We start from the raw sequence: 15,366 nt of genomic DNA on the forward strand, positions 1-15,366 counted from the left end.
GTGCGTGTGTGAGGGGGGTGCGTGTGTGAGGAGGGGGTGCATGTGTGGGGGTGTGCGTGTGAGAGAGGGTGGGCATGTGAGTGGAGGGGGTGCATGAGGCAGCAGGTATGTGAGGGGAGGAGTACCACTGGTGCCTGCGTGAGGGGACACATGTGGGTGTGTGTATGTTAATGAAGGGGAGGAGACTGTCACCTGGGGGAGATGGAGGAGAGGGGTCAGGCTGGACCTGGGAGCTGCTGTGAATGGAGGTGGACCAGAAGAGAGAGGAGGGTGTTGAGAGTGGAGGTGATCTGAGGACCTGGGAGGAAAGAGGATGCAAAGAACTGGAGGAAAAGGCTGGGAGCAGTGCAGGTAGGGGTGGAGGAGACAAGGCTGAGAGCAAAGAAAGGGAATGCCTGCTGAAGAGCAGGGCGGAGGACAGACACTTGTGGCCAAGGGACCTCTTCGAATCTGAAGTGCAATGCGATGGAATCCCCTTAGGAATGGAGACTAAGGGAGATGTAAAGAGATTGGGGTATGAAGAGTACAGCCCCTGGAAATTGTGTTGAGAGAAAATGTCCTCCTAAGACTAGGTGATTGAATTATTTGAAGTACACAAAAACGTGGGGCTTAGAGAGACACCTTCTAGAAGGGGGATAGTTAAAGGAAAAGGGATTTTGAGGCAAGTGAAATAATTTAGGTGAATGGTAATTGGTCTCAGAAATGAAGGTGTTTGAGTCAAGAATTCTTGGAGAAAAGGATTTTGGAGAGGAGGGAGAAGTTTCTTGGTTTAGAGGAGGTGTTGGTACACCTTCCAGGGGTGAGTTGGGTCTGCTTCTCTTGTTTTCAACAACCTGTTACTGCAAGGACTTGAGATCTGTAGATCCATGAATTTGGGTATATTCCTCTTATCATATCTTTTTTTCTTGCCATTTCTTTAGAGTGTGAACATGGCTACGCCTCAGCGTTCCCCTCCATGCCGAGCCCCCGGCTGCAGCATTCAAAGCCCCCACGGAGGTTGAGCCGGGCACAGAAACACAGCAGCGGGAGCAGCAACACCAGCACTGCCAACAGGTAGCAAGCTGGGGAGGTTTAGAAAGGGCAGCTGGAGCGGGAGGGAGCACATACTCAGGCAGAAGTGCTGGCCCAACTGACCGCAGTTCTCTAATACCGAGTCTAGAGCAACACTGAACAGCCAAATGGGTGCCTTTCCCACCATCCCTCGGGATTTGGCCCTTTTAAAATAATAAAGTCGGGCTTCTCTGGTGGCGCAGCGGTTGAGGGTCCGCCTGCCGATGCAAGGGATGCGGGTTCGTGCCCCGGTCCGGGAGGATCCCACGTGCCGCGGAGCGGCTGGGCCTGTGGGCCATGGCCGCTGGGCCTGCGTGTCCGGAGCCTGTGCTCCGCGACGGGAGAGGCCGCAGCAGTGAGAGGCCCGCGTACCGCAAAAAAAAAAATAAATAAATAAAATAATAAAGTCTCAGAATCATAACCTACCTTTGTGTAGAAAGGAAGAAATAGAATCTGGAAAGACAACCAAAGAAGTTCTTGCTGGGGATTATTAAGTGGAGATGTCTGTGACTGAGAGTGATAGTAAGTTCAGAGACCTGGAAGCATGTGTCCATGCATGCAGCCACATGCTAAATAAAATCTTGGGCCAGCTTTAAACTTGGACGATCCAAAAATTTTTAAAAATCAGAAATAGCTCAGGCAGGATGTAAAACAGAATCAGGGCTTCCCTGGTGGCACAGTGGTTGAGAGTCCGCCTGCCGATGCAGGGGACACAGGTTCGTGCCCCGGTCCGGGAAGATCCCACATGTCTCGGAGCGGCTGGGCCCGTGAGCCATGGCCGCTGAGCCTGCGCGTCCGGAGCCTGTGCTCCGCAACGGGAGAGGCCACAACAGTGAGAGGACCGTGTACCGCAAAACAAAACAGAATCAAGGGTTTTGTCAAAGGAATAAAAATATTTAGGTAGAGTAGGAAGTTAGTGGGCACAGTCTATTTTCCTTGTTTAAGGATGATAAGATTGAATTGGGAGCTTTTAAAGCAACAAAAAAAAAAAAAAGGAAAAGAAAGAAGGTGCTTATTCTTCACGCAAAACAGAAATTTAGAAAATGCTTACTTGGCTGTACTCAGACATAGTTGACTTATATTTTTTTGGAAAATTTTTGGTAGTGTCTGGCTGTCTCTTCAGTGTTTTTGTTCTAGAGGGTCAGTGAATTCTAAAGATTCATCTCTTATGAAGTTTTCAAAAGTCCAGTCTTAAAAGAAAGTCAGAATCAACAGATGCTTGCCTTTTCCATTGATAAAAGGAATTAAATGAGATCTTTTTTTCCAAAGTTTGGTTTAGAGAAACCAAACTTTGGAAACTTTGGTTTGCACAAATACAGAGCAAACTTTGGTTTGCTCTGTGTCCCTCATTTTGGAGGGACACAGAGCAATCTCTGGGTAACTAAGTTTGCCTGAAGACTTTGGAGAGCTCCAGACAGGAAATTGGGTAACACTTGGGGAGGTGGATTGGGGAGGGAGCAGGAGTAGGGGCTCTAACTCATTGATGCAGAAAACCTGAGGTTCCTATATATATATATATATATATATATATATATATATATATATATATATATATATATATAACAGAGCTCAAAATGTTGGATCTTCCCCCTCTGGATTACTGAGGCACATCACTAGGATTCACTCTTCTTTCTTTGACTTATCTTTAAAGCTGTGTTTCCTTTATGGCTTCTTTTCTTCATTAAGACTATTCTGTGTATTTTAAACAATTTTTAAAATTATAACAATAATTAGCCATAAGTGTAATATGCTGTATTTATGTTTATGTGTGGATCTAGAGGGTTTGTTGTGGTATGGTAGGTTTGGGATGAAAATACGTAGTATGATATGCAGCATTAAACAAAAAGTACATATAAATTTTCTTGGCCGTCACAGTTTCTCTGGTAAGGTATCGTCAATTAAAACCTGTATTCAGGAATTTATGAGTTTTCCAATCCATGTGTAGATTTAAAAAAATATATTTTTTTAACCTAGAGACATGGGAGAAATACCAGGTAGGAAACCAAATGTGGATTCTGCCATGCTGCAAGTATTTATTGTTTCCTACTTTCTAGAAATCAAGTATATGATCTCATTACATTTTTTTCTCTGTTCTTTACTGTCGTCATAGTAAATTGAGGGATGAACTACATACTCACCAAGGTCCCGCCTTCCCCTGAAGTTCTGTGACACTGATTTATTGACAGTTTTAGAGATCAGTTACTATATTGGTTATTCAGTACACCACCCCATCATTGCAAATGTGACATTTTTACTAACAACTCAAGGATTATAGAGGTATAAATAAGATGTGTATTTCTAGATTTTACCAGTTATGTTACAGGTCATTAATGTGTTTGTCATCTGTTGACTTATACTTTGCTTAGCTTGGGGTTTTGACTGATGTTTCTCTTTCACGCTAGTGTTCTTGTCAGGATTCTACTATTGTGTGTGGGACCACATTGCTAATTACTGTGTATTTTAGCACAGCATGTCAGAAAATTTATAACACTACAAGTATGCCATGTTGCTCTTAGTACCCAAGGGGAAATCATTACATGTACATTGGACCACCTAAGACTAAGTAAAGTAATTTTTCATGGGAATATAAATAATAAGAAAGAAAGAAAGAGAGAGAAAGAAAAAGAGATTTTAGGATATATTATCTCAAGGTCCACCCATGTGTGGGATTTAGGGTGGGGCCTTTAGATGAGAACTAGTATGTTAAAGTGGAAAACTAGAAATTATTTCTCCTTATCATTTAAGATTTCTGCTTCATGGAGTGGGGAACCAGGGATCAAATTCTGATACTGGAGTACTTGGGAGATAGTGTTGTTGTTTCATTTGTAAGGGAGCACTGTAGACTCCCTGTTAACTTTAAGCCTATTACTGGATTTAATAAAGAATTTATTATACTGGTTGCATAAAGCAGAAAGAAAGAAAACTTGTAAAAATTTTCATTTATTAGTCATCTGAAACGAGGAAAGGAATAGAATTGATGAGTTTATGCGTCTTATTTTCCTGATCAAAAAGCTACCTATATGGAAGTTGCTGTTCTTATGCGTCTTGAACATTGATCTCTTGTATGTCATAAAGTGACATTTGTTTCTCTGACATTGTAGCATCCTTAAGATATAATGTTGGTTGACTTTTTCCCCCTAATATTCTCAGATATAATATGATATTCCTGATATAAAATGTTACTTTATAAATTTATGCTGAGAGTTGACTCATAATATTATAAATTCCTATTCCTCCTTTCTCCCAAGCCTTGAAACCTTACTTTTATAGAAGTAAAAAGGAGAGAAAAATGAGTGATGTAATGTGAGTTTAAAAGCATGTACCTTGAAAATGCCAGTAATTTTATCATTTGGGATCCTTTTAACAATTAGGAGGTGGGATCTGTAATACATAATTATTTTTAAAATTCATGGTTGACTTTACTGTAGTCTTGGTTCATGGCCTTCTGGCACACTTCCAAAAATCACCCTTGCTAAGATGTTACTGCTGTTAGAGAACTGGCTGCAGTTGCTCTCTGGCTTATTGAGTAGTATCAGATAAGTTCAAATTCCCAGCTTCTTTACTGTTTGGTCTCACAACTGAAAAATATTAAGATCTGTCATCTTTAAAACTCTACTGACACTACTCTACATGGCTTCAGCATAACACTGATTTCCTCCTAAATATCTCTTGAACCTGCCTTTTCTCTTAGCTTCGTTACTACCCTCCTAATCCAAGATACTATCACTCCTCACCTGGACAGCCGTCGCGACCTCCTAACTGGTATCCCTGCAACCACTCTTGTCCCAAATACAATTCTGATGAATTATATTGGCTAGCCTTCCTTCAATTGCTTTAATATACCATGTTTCCTCCTACCTCAGGGTCTTTGCACATACGCTGTTCTCTTCTGAGAATCATTTTTCTTCCCCTTTTGCCATGTTATCTCTATCTAATTACACTCTTACTTCAGCTCAATAATAACTTCTTCAGGGAAGCCTTTTCCTCATCTGCCAAACTAGAGCAGGTATTCACATACCTCATGGCATCCCTACTTTTCCTTCACTGTTTATCACAGTCTGTAGAAATACAGTTAGCTGATTGATAAATTCATGTCTCATTTATTGGACTAAAAACTCCATGAAGGCAGGGATTGAATCTCTTCTGCTTAAAGATTTATCCCCAGTACCCGTCACAGTGCTCTGTACACAGTAGATGTTTTTGAAGAATGGAAGGTTTTCAAACTCCAAGTAGACTGTCCTAAATTGGAACTGAGTTTTTCTTTTGTGCCAAATATTATATTAGACTCCGTAAGTAGAAATAATGGAAGAATGTGCAACTCCTGCTTTGGCAAACTCTGATTACTTTTTGTTCTGAAGGATATTAATGATAATACACCTGGAAAGGAAAACAATATATACTATTTGAAGATTAAAAATCTTCAGATTGCCAGTTCTTTTAAACAAGTATGTTATAGTAAACTACAGAATGCTACAATTAATTTTAAAGACTACTATTGTCATCCTGTGTCATGAGAATTCAGTGATATCAGAACTCGTATATGCAAAGAACCATAAGTCTGTCAAATATTGGCAGTAAATATTGGTATGAGCTTGTGACACGCATATATTAATTGTATTATTTTAAGGTGATCTACAAAGTAGTAAGTACAGGCATACCTCATTTTCTTGCACTTCCCTCTATTGTGCGTCACAGACATTGTGTTTTTTACAAATTGAAGGTTTGTGGCAACCCTGCATTGTCAAGTGATGGTAAGCATTTTTTAACAATAAAATGTTTTTGAGTTGAGGTATGTACTTTTTTTTTTTAGACATAATACTATTGCACATTTAATAGACTATAGTAGGGACTTCCCTGGTGGTCCAGTGTAAAGAATCTGCCTTCCAATGCAGGGGACACGGGTTCGATCCCTAGTTGGGGAACTAAGATCCCACCTGCTGTGGGGCAACTAAGCCCGCGTGCCACAACTACTGAGCTTGCGCGCTTCCACTAGAGAGCCCGCATGCTGCAAACTACAGAGCCCACGCACCCTGGAGCCCGAGCGCCACAACTGGAGAGAGAGAGAAAAAAAAACCCAGCACGTCACAACTAGAGAGAAGCCCGCGTGCTGAAATGAAAGACCTCGCATGCCTCGACAAAGATCCAGTGTGCGGCAACTAAGACCCAACGCAGCCCCCCCCAAAAAAAAGAAGACTATAGTATAATGTAAACATAACTTTTATGTGCACTGAGAAACCAAAAAATTTGTATGACTCACTTTATTGAGATATTCGCTTTATTGCAGTGGTCTGGAACCAAACCCATGATGTCCCCAAGGTATACCTATACCAATTTACGGTTGAATTTCAAGTTGATGAAAAATGTCTTACATTTTTCAGCTGCAGTATTTCAGTACTGTGTGCTAAGATTGATGACATAAAAAACAAAACAAAACAACTTTCCTTCTGCTTGTAAGGCTTTAGTTTAACTTTTCTTAAACTACAGAATGATGAAATGTTTTAGTCTTATTTTAGAGGGAATGATGTATTGTTATATTTTCAGTTTTATATCCTTTTTGTCTGTCTTCTTCATGGATTATTAGGGGTTTTTTTCTTTTGTTTTGCAGGAGTGGGGTGAATTCTTTTTCTAGTATAGTTGTAGAGGTTTTTTTTTCCCCCTAGTGGAAGTAATTTGAGATATATCTTCAGTTTTTATTCTTAAACATGTACTTATTTGTTCACAGAGTAATAGAATGAAGCCTTATTTTTATTTTTGTGAAATTTCTTATTAGTCTATATTATTCAATTTTTCTATATTAAATAACTAGTTGCTGAGTCTTTGTCCAGTAGAGAACTCCCAAAGTTTCAGGACAAAAGTGGAAATTAGTAGCAGTTAAACTCTTAATGATATTAGTGTTGTTCTTCAAGTACTTTCCAAATGTTGAGTGATGTGATCTGATGTGTTCTGTGATATTCTGTCTTTCACTAAAACCAAGTTTAAATGAAAAATTCTCAAGAATTATTTATATACCTCAACAAACTCAGATTTTCCATTAAATGCTTCATTGAAGCATAAGTTTGCTGTTGTTGGATTTCTTAAGAATATATCCCCCTGTGGAAGTATCGTTTGAAGGAGACTTGCATGATCATGGCTTGTAAGTTGGTAGGACAACTCCTTCTGTTCCTATTTGATGAGAGGCCTTTCGCCAGAATATTTATGTGATAAGAAGGTCACAAATCATAGAAAGGGAATTCAGGATTTCATCTGGTACAGCTCTCTGCTTTTTGAAGGTGAGATATTATCACGTATTTTATGGTTAAAGCTCATGTGGCCTAGAGATGCTTAAGGGATTTTTGTCCAAGCCTTATAGCTGTAAGTGATGGTTAAGTTTAATATCAAGCCAGATTTTAAGCAGTATATGCATAATTCTAACCAGGCAGGAATGTTAACCTGAAGAAAGCTTTCTCTTCTAGTTTTTTCCTTACAAATTAAACAGAATTGCCTCCTTTTGGATATATTGTAGCATAATTCTTTGTCATTTCTTAAGTGAAGACAGTTTCCCCAATACTAATCTAATCAAAGAGATTTTGTGGTGTGGTTTGACAAAATATGTATCCAGATCTCATTTCTGTTCAATAGTGCTAATGTAATTTAAGTATGCATACTTTTTTAGATTGTTTTTATTTTCATTTTGGCTTCTGACATTTTAAAACAGTGGCAGACTTTTCTTCCGTGTGTGTACACATATGTATACCATCTTCATTATCATCTAACACATTATCAAGTAAACATATAAATACATTATTTCAAACTATGATGAGCTTAATAGAGAAAAATAGAGGATCCTGTGAAGGCCATAATAGAGGACCTGATCAAGTTTGAAAGATGAAAAAAGGCATCTCAGGGTTGTGAACCTTTGCAATCCTGCTTTCACTTATCCTGAACATTTTTTCAAGTTCATACATGTCTGTTAAGTCGTTTTTAATTACAGCATGATATTCTACTTCATGTGTGTACCATAATTTGTTAAGCCAACCATCTGTTAATGACGTTTTTAAAAATATTTATTTATTTGGCTGCACTGGGTCTTAGTTGTGGCACGCGGGCTCTTTCGTTGTGGTGGGCGCACTCTTTGTTGCGGCACACAGGCTTCTCTCTAGTTGTGGCCCATGGGCTCCAGAGCTTGCGGGCTCAGTAGTTGTGGCACGTAGGCTTGGTTGCCCTGTGGCATGTGGGATCTTAGTTCCCACATGGGATGAACCTTTGCAATCGAACCCCTGTTCCCTGCATTGGAGGGCAGATTCTTAACCACTGGACCATCAGGGAAGTCCCTGTTAATGACATTTAAAATGTTACTTTTTCATGCCATGCAGGGCTACTGTGAACATCTTTGTAGAGATACTTTTGTGTATTTGTTCACCTAGATCCTTAGGATAAACATGAAGAATCAGAATTGTTGGATCAAAGGGTAGAATCCATCTTCAGTAACACCTTGCATTTAATATGCTACTTGTGTGCAAAGCCCTTTAACATACATTATTATTTCTTTTGAATTTCAGAACATTTCTGTGAGGTGAAATGGAATTTATTTCTCTATTTTTTTGATAAGGAAACTGGACTGGTATGCACAGTACAACTAGAAGATGAGAGAAATCCCTGCAATTTGTTTCTCTGGAATCAGCAAACAGTCCTTAGTAATAATTTACTTAAAAACTAATACTCAGTGGCTATAACCTGAAATTTATGTGTTTTACTGTTCTCCTTTTCTGCTCTGGGAAATGCCTGAAACGTGTGGTCTGCACCTGCTGTTTTAATGCCTTATCACCAGAGTTCTTTTTTACCCTTTGCAATTTGCTTCCTTATTTGCTAGCTATTGAAACTGCTCTCTTAAAATAATTTGTAATCAAATTTATTGTGTATATAGAACTATTGCTGTACATGCTTCCCTACCATAGAGGAGCTTGTGGTATATTTGGAAAGAGAGTGTATATAGTAAAAATGATAAATAATACAAATCAGCAAGATGTTATAAACAGAGCCATTTTTATTTATGTTGGATGATGGTACAGAGAGTAAATAGCTTAAATTTATAGAAAAAGGTTATTATGGAAATGCTATAGATTCACAATATATACTTGTTCATTGATTAAATTTAATGTGCATTCAAGGAGACATAGGGATTCCACAACATAGTATTAGAGAGAAATTCCTTATGTTTTATCTAAGTAATGAATTTCTTATAAGAGAAAATATTTGGTTTAGTAGATAATTTTGTTATTAATGTTACAGCATACATTTCAGGGGAAAGTGTTATGGATTTTCTTTTTATTTAGTTTTATGACATTGGATAAAAGGGTTTCCATGTGGTATTTATTTCCTTGTCTTTGTTTATCATGGGAAATATTTTTGCTAGTCTTTTGAGAACACTATGTAAATACCATTTGTGGAGGCCACATGACGAGAGCTTTGAAGCCATTTGAAACGAGCATTTTTAAATTATAGGAGAATATAATTTTAGTCTTTAGTCAGTCATGTATTTTGATAAAGCAACTGATTTTCCTTTACTCTTATTTTGATTAATTAGATGGGGCAATTTAGGATTCTTTTTGAGGAACTATAAAGAACCTTTCCTCTCATGTAATAAAAGAGACTAGAGAGTAAAATGTGGTAAGTTTGCCTTGGTATTAGAAGTAAATTTTCAAGTTTTTAATTTCGATCACCATAGTCCTGTGTGATAGTATATATCTTCTATAGAAACAACAGAACAAAAGTGATCTTTAGTCTCCACAAAAACTCTGCATAATGTATTGTCATTAATACTTAGTCTGTTGGATGTTTTTTTATAGTCTTTGTTGGTAGCAGGAAATGCACATAAGTTACAATTTAAAATTTAGATTTCTAGGCCTGGCTCTTAAGGTTTGGTGTACTTAATTTTATCATTTTCACGTGTTACCCAATCAGTTGTCCTTTGGAAGGCAGGTTACATTCCTGGAAATAGCACTATTAGTCAAAAAGAAGTATTTGAATCTCATTTTTGTATAGAATCATTATTTATTGCTGGGTGTGGGGGGGTTACCAAAAGCTCAGAGTCTAATATTTTAATGGAATTTATCACAAACACCATATCTAATCCACTGACTGTTTAAAGAAACAAAATGATTTATTTGTATAAAATTTAAACATGCTTAAGTATGTAGAAATTAGTTTAAAAGAATTACGTGGTGGTTATCTAACATTGTAAGAATATAGTGCCATAGTGTATGGTATATAGTTGCAATTTTCTTAGTAAGTCCTGCGTTATTTTTGCTATTTTTGTTATTTTTACTTTTTGCAAAAATTGGGTGATGGAATGTGAGCTACATGAGGGAAGAGACTTTGAAATTTTAGAGTACTTATATTCGCAGTGTAGGCACTCAGTAAATCCTTACTAAGTAAATGAATGGCTGAATACTTTGAGCATGATTATGTAGACCTGAAGGTACTTTTTAATGAAATGTTGATATAGTTTTGAGAAGACTTTTAGAGAAACTTAGGCTTAATTGATTGTTTTGTACGAAACTGATCTAGGGATGTTTAATATCTTTATTCTCATCGTCAGTTTATTTGTAGCAGGTAAACTCATTGGAGACAAAGTTGTTTTTGTTTTTGTTTTGTTTTTTTTAGCAGTTGAAGTTAAGACCCATATTATCAGAAATAGCTGAGTAACATGTTTCTTTTTTTTTTTTTTGTGGTATGCAGGCCTCCCTCTGTTGTGGCCTCTCCCGTTGCGGAGCACAGGCTCCAGACGCGCAGGCTCATTGGCCATGGCTCACGGGCCCAGCCGCTCCGCGGCACGTGGGATCTTCCCAGACCGGGGCGCGAACCCAGTTCCCCTGCATCGGCAGGCGGACGCGCAACCACTGCGCCACCAGGGAAGCCCAACATTTTTCTTTTATTCTTTTAACAAACATTTTAAGTATCAGTAGGAATTTAATATTAATTTATTAAGTATCAGTATGTGCTTCATACTGTTGGCCACAAATGTGACAAATCATTTGGCTGTTAGTGGTAAAGTGTAACAAGTGTGAGGCACTGTCCTGTAAGATGAAGGTCTCTTATTCTACAGGAGTCCACAGGAAGACTTGAACATGCATGGTCATGGCATTATTTGTAATCACCAAAAGCTGGAAGCAGTTGAAATGTCCATCAGCTAGTGAATGGATAAACAAAATATAATATATTGTACAATGGAATACTACCCAGCAATAAAAAAAAAAAAAATACTCATACATATGACAAAATGGATGAACCACAAAAAACTTATGTAAACAAAGTCAGATACATAAGAGTACATATTGCATAATTCTATTAAATGAAATTTATATTTATAAGGCAAAACTATAGAGATAGAATGCAGATCAGCGGTGCGTGAGGGGTGGGAGTGCAGATTGACTGCAAATGGACATGAGGGGACTTTTGGGGTGATAGAAGTGTTCTAAAAGTGGAATGTGGTAATGGTTACACAAATACGTAAATTTACAAAAGCTCATTGAATTGTACACTTAAAATGGATGAATTTTATAGTATTTATCAATAAAACTTAAAAAAAATTGCCTGTCTTATTTATTGCAGTAAGATAATGAAGGGTCTTGAACATATGACAAATGCTAAAGAGAACTAAAGGTAGAATGAATGAATGAATATTAAGCAATGTTTCCTTTATTTTTTTCTTCCAGTTTTATTGAGATATAATTGACATACAGCGCTATATAAATTTAAGGTGTATAGCATAATGACTTACATAAATCATGAAATGATTATCACAATAAGTTTAGGGAACATCTATCATCTCATACAGATACAAAATAAAAGAAAAAGAAAAAAATTTTTTTCCTTGTGATGAGAATTCTTAGTATTTACTGTCTTAACAAATTTCATGTATTACAAACAGCAGTGTTAATATATTAATAATGTTGTACATTACATCCCTGGTACTTATTTATCTGATAACTGGAAATTTAAACATTTTGACTGCCTTCATCCAATTACCCCTCCCGTCACCCCCGGCCTCTGATAACCACAAATCTGATCTCTTTTTCTATGAGTTTGATTGTTTTTGAAGTATAACTGACCAACAACACTATGTTAGTTCCCAGTGTACAACATAGTGATTTGTTATTTCTGTTCATTACAAAATGATCACCACAACAGCGATTCCTTTAAAACTTGAAATAAACCAATAAGGAGTAGGGAGTGTAGTCAGTTGGAAGAAGGCACTTCCACTCTCCTGCAGCAACCAGAACACGGAAAATTCAGCTATCCTGCCAAACTCTCCTCCCTTACTCCCTTTGAGAATCACTTTTCTATGTGATATATTTCCCTTAGACAGGAGGATTCTTTGAAATAGATATATGTGTAACATCTGTGTCTGCTTCTAGTACCATAGTGAGGAATGGAGTATAGTAACAATGAAAATTGGGATCTATGGGCTTTCTATTATGAGTAGTGCTATTAATTATGGTACCATTTGGGTTTTTTTTCCTTCAACAAATATCTACTGAATGTTTATTTCATACCTGACTCCTTCCTGAAATACTGAATTACAATTTGGAAGTCCAGTGATTTAGGAAATCACTGATATTTTTTTCCATTTTTAAAGATTTTTAGAATGTTGCTCTGTAATAGAATCAAATAATGAAGCAGTCTAGGTAATTAGTGGTTTGTCTTTTTAAATGCCTTGTTTTAACTTTTGAAAATTTGTTTAAGAGCAGTCATTTTAATCTTGAAAATTCTCTGTAGTTCCCAATATTGCTTTTACCTAAGAATTGATTATTTCACAAATATTGTATAACTTTAGTATGTATTTAGATGCATCTTAATTTCTGGCACTAAGGTAAAAGTTAGTTAATACTAAATGGCTTACAAATTAAAATAACGTTCCTCTGCCTCATCTCTCCCCATCCAATTTCTGCTTCCTAGAGGCTACCACTTGCAGTAATTTAACAGTTTCTTCTACTGTTTGCTTTCATATTTCTAAATTAGCAGCTTATCCTGCTTGTTATCTGTTTACCTGTTATGAAAATGAAGATTTGACTGTCTGTACTCTTGACTGACGGCAGATTAATCATATGCCAGAAATGAAAAAAAAATTTAAGTAGATGAAAGAACAGATATTCCCCAAAGCGCTTATGTTTTAAAATTATGCACTTTCTAGTAATTTGTATTATTAGTCTTCTAGAATAAGGAATTGATGTTTTAGTCTCATTCCTGAGTACTTTGTGGTAGATTAGAGTATTGCCTCAATTGTAGGATGAGGTTTATAACTTAAAAAAAAAAGTTTTGATGCAGTGTAATTTCTATACAATAAAATTCCTCAATTTTTAGTGTATGAGTCAGTGACTAGACATGTATACAGTCATGCAACCCCCAACACAATTATGATACAGAACTTTTTTTTAATCTCAAAATATTATTACCTCATGCCTCTATAGTCAGTTTCTTATCTCCACCTTTTGATCTGTTTTGTCACTACAGTTTTGCCATTTCTGGAATTTCATATAAATGGAATCATGTATATACTATTCTGTGTCTGACTTCTTTCACTTAGCATAATGTTGTTTGAAATTCATTCATGTTGTCCTGTGAATCAGTAGCTAAGTCCTTTATATTGCTGAGTCCATTGTATGAATATGCCACAGTTTGTTTATTCATTTACCAGTTGATAGACATTAGGTTGTGTTTAGTTTCTAGCTATTATAAGTAAAGATGCTACATACTTTTATGAACAGGTCTTTCTGTGGATATATGTTTTCATTTTTCTTAGCTACATAGGAGTAGAATTCTGGGTCACATAGTAAGTGTGTATATAACTTTATAAAGAAACTACGAAACCGTTCTCCAAAGTGGCTGTACCATTTTACATCCTGACTAGCAGTGTAGGGTACTTGCAGTAGCTCCAGATCCTGGATAGCACTTGGTATTGTCAGTCTTTTAAAGTTTAGCCATTCTAGTGGGTGTGTCGTAGTATCTCACTGTGTTGTATTTTGCATTTTCCTAGTGCTTTTGAATATCTTATTGTGTGTTTTTTTGCCATTGATATATCTTCTTTGGTGAAGGGTCTGTGTCTTTTGCTTTTTATTTTATTTAATTGTTTGTTTTCTTATTGAGTTGTAAGAGTTCTTTGTAAATTCTGGTTACAAGTTCTTTGTTACATATGTGGTTTACAAATGTTTTCTCCTCAGTGGTTTGCCTTTGTCATTTTCTTAACAGTGTCTTTTGAAAAACAACAGTTTTAAATTTTGATGAAGTCCAGTTTACCTGTTTATCTTTCATGGTTCATGCTTCTTTTTTTTTTTTTTAAATTTTTAATTTTATTTATTTTTTTATACAGCAGGTTCTTATCAGTTATCCATTTTATACATATTAGTGTATACATGTCAATCTCAATCTCCCAATTCATCCCACCACCACCCCCCCCCACGCCACTTTCCCCCCTTTGTGTCCATATGTTTGTTCTCTACATCTGTGTCTCTATTTCTGCCCTGAAAACCGGTTCATCTGTACCATTTTTCTAGGTTCCACATACATGCATTAATATACAATATTTGTTTTTCTTTTTCTGGCTTACTTCACCCTGTATGACAGTCTCTTGATCCATCAACATCTCTACAAATGACCCAATTTCGTTCCTTCTTATGGCTGAGTGATATTCCATTGTATATATATGCCACATCTTCTTTATCCATTCGTCTGTCGATGGGCATTTAGCTTGCTTCCATGACCTGGTTATTGTAAATACTGCTGCAATGAACATTGGGGTGCATGTGTCTTTTTGAATTATGGTTTTCTCTGGGTATATGCCCAGTAGTGGGATTGCTGGGTCATATGGTAGTTCTAGTTTTAGTTTTTTAAGGAACCTCCATACTGTTCATAGTGACTGTATCAATTCACATTGACACCAACAGTGCAAGAGGGTTCCCTTTTCTCCACACCCTCTCCAGCATTTGTTGTTTGTAGATTTTCTGATGATGCCCATTCTAACTGGTGTGAAGTGATACCTCATTGTAGTTTTGATTTGCATTTTTCTAATGATTACTGACATTGAGCAGGTTTTCATGTCCTTCTTGGCCATCTGTATGTCTTCTTTGGAGAAATGTCTATTCAGGTCTTCTGCCTATTTTTGGATTGGGTTGTTTGTTTTTTTAATATTGAGCTGCATGAGCCATTTGTATATTCTGGAGATTAATCCTTTGTCCGTTGATTCGTTTGCAAATATTTTCTCCCATTCTGAGGGTTGTCTTTTCATCTTGTTTATAGTTTCCTTTGCTTTGCAAAAGCTTTTAAGTTTCATTAGGTCCC

At 36.9% G+C, this 15,366-nt stretch overlaps 1 protein-coding gene across 2 annotated transcripts in view; it reads left to right on the forward strand.

Annotated features, from left to right (window-relative positions):
- Positions 1–15,366, forward strand: part of MXI1 (MAX interactor 1, dimerization protein) — a 96,259-nt gene that overhangs the window by 18,282 nt on the left and 62,611 nt on the right. For both annotated transcript variants that reach the window (XM_024121573.3, XM_024121574.3), the window contains exon 2: positions 921–1,053. In XM_024121573.3, the coding sequence (XP_023977341.1) occupies positions 921–1,053 (133 nt within the window). The remainder of the gene's footprint in view (positions 1–920; positions 1,054–15,366) is intronic.

The sequence above is a fragment of the Physeter macrocephalus genome, chromosome 20, assembly GCF_002837175.3.
Source record: "Physeter macrocephalus isolate SW-GA chromosome 20, ASM283717v5, whole genome shotgun sequence".
Taxonomy (NCBI): Eukaryota; Metazoa; Chordata; class Mammalia; order Artiodactyla; family Physeteridae; genus Physeter; species Physeter macrocephalus.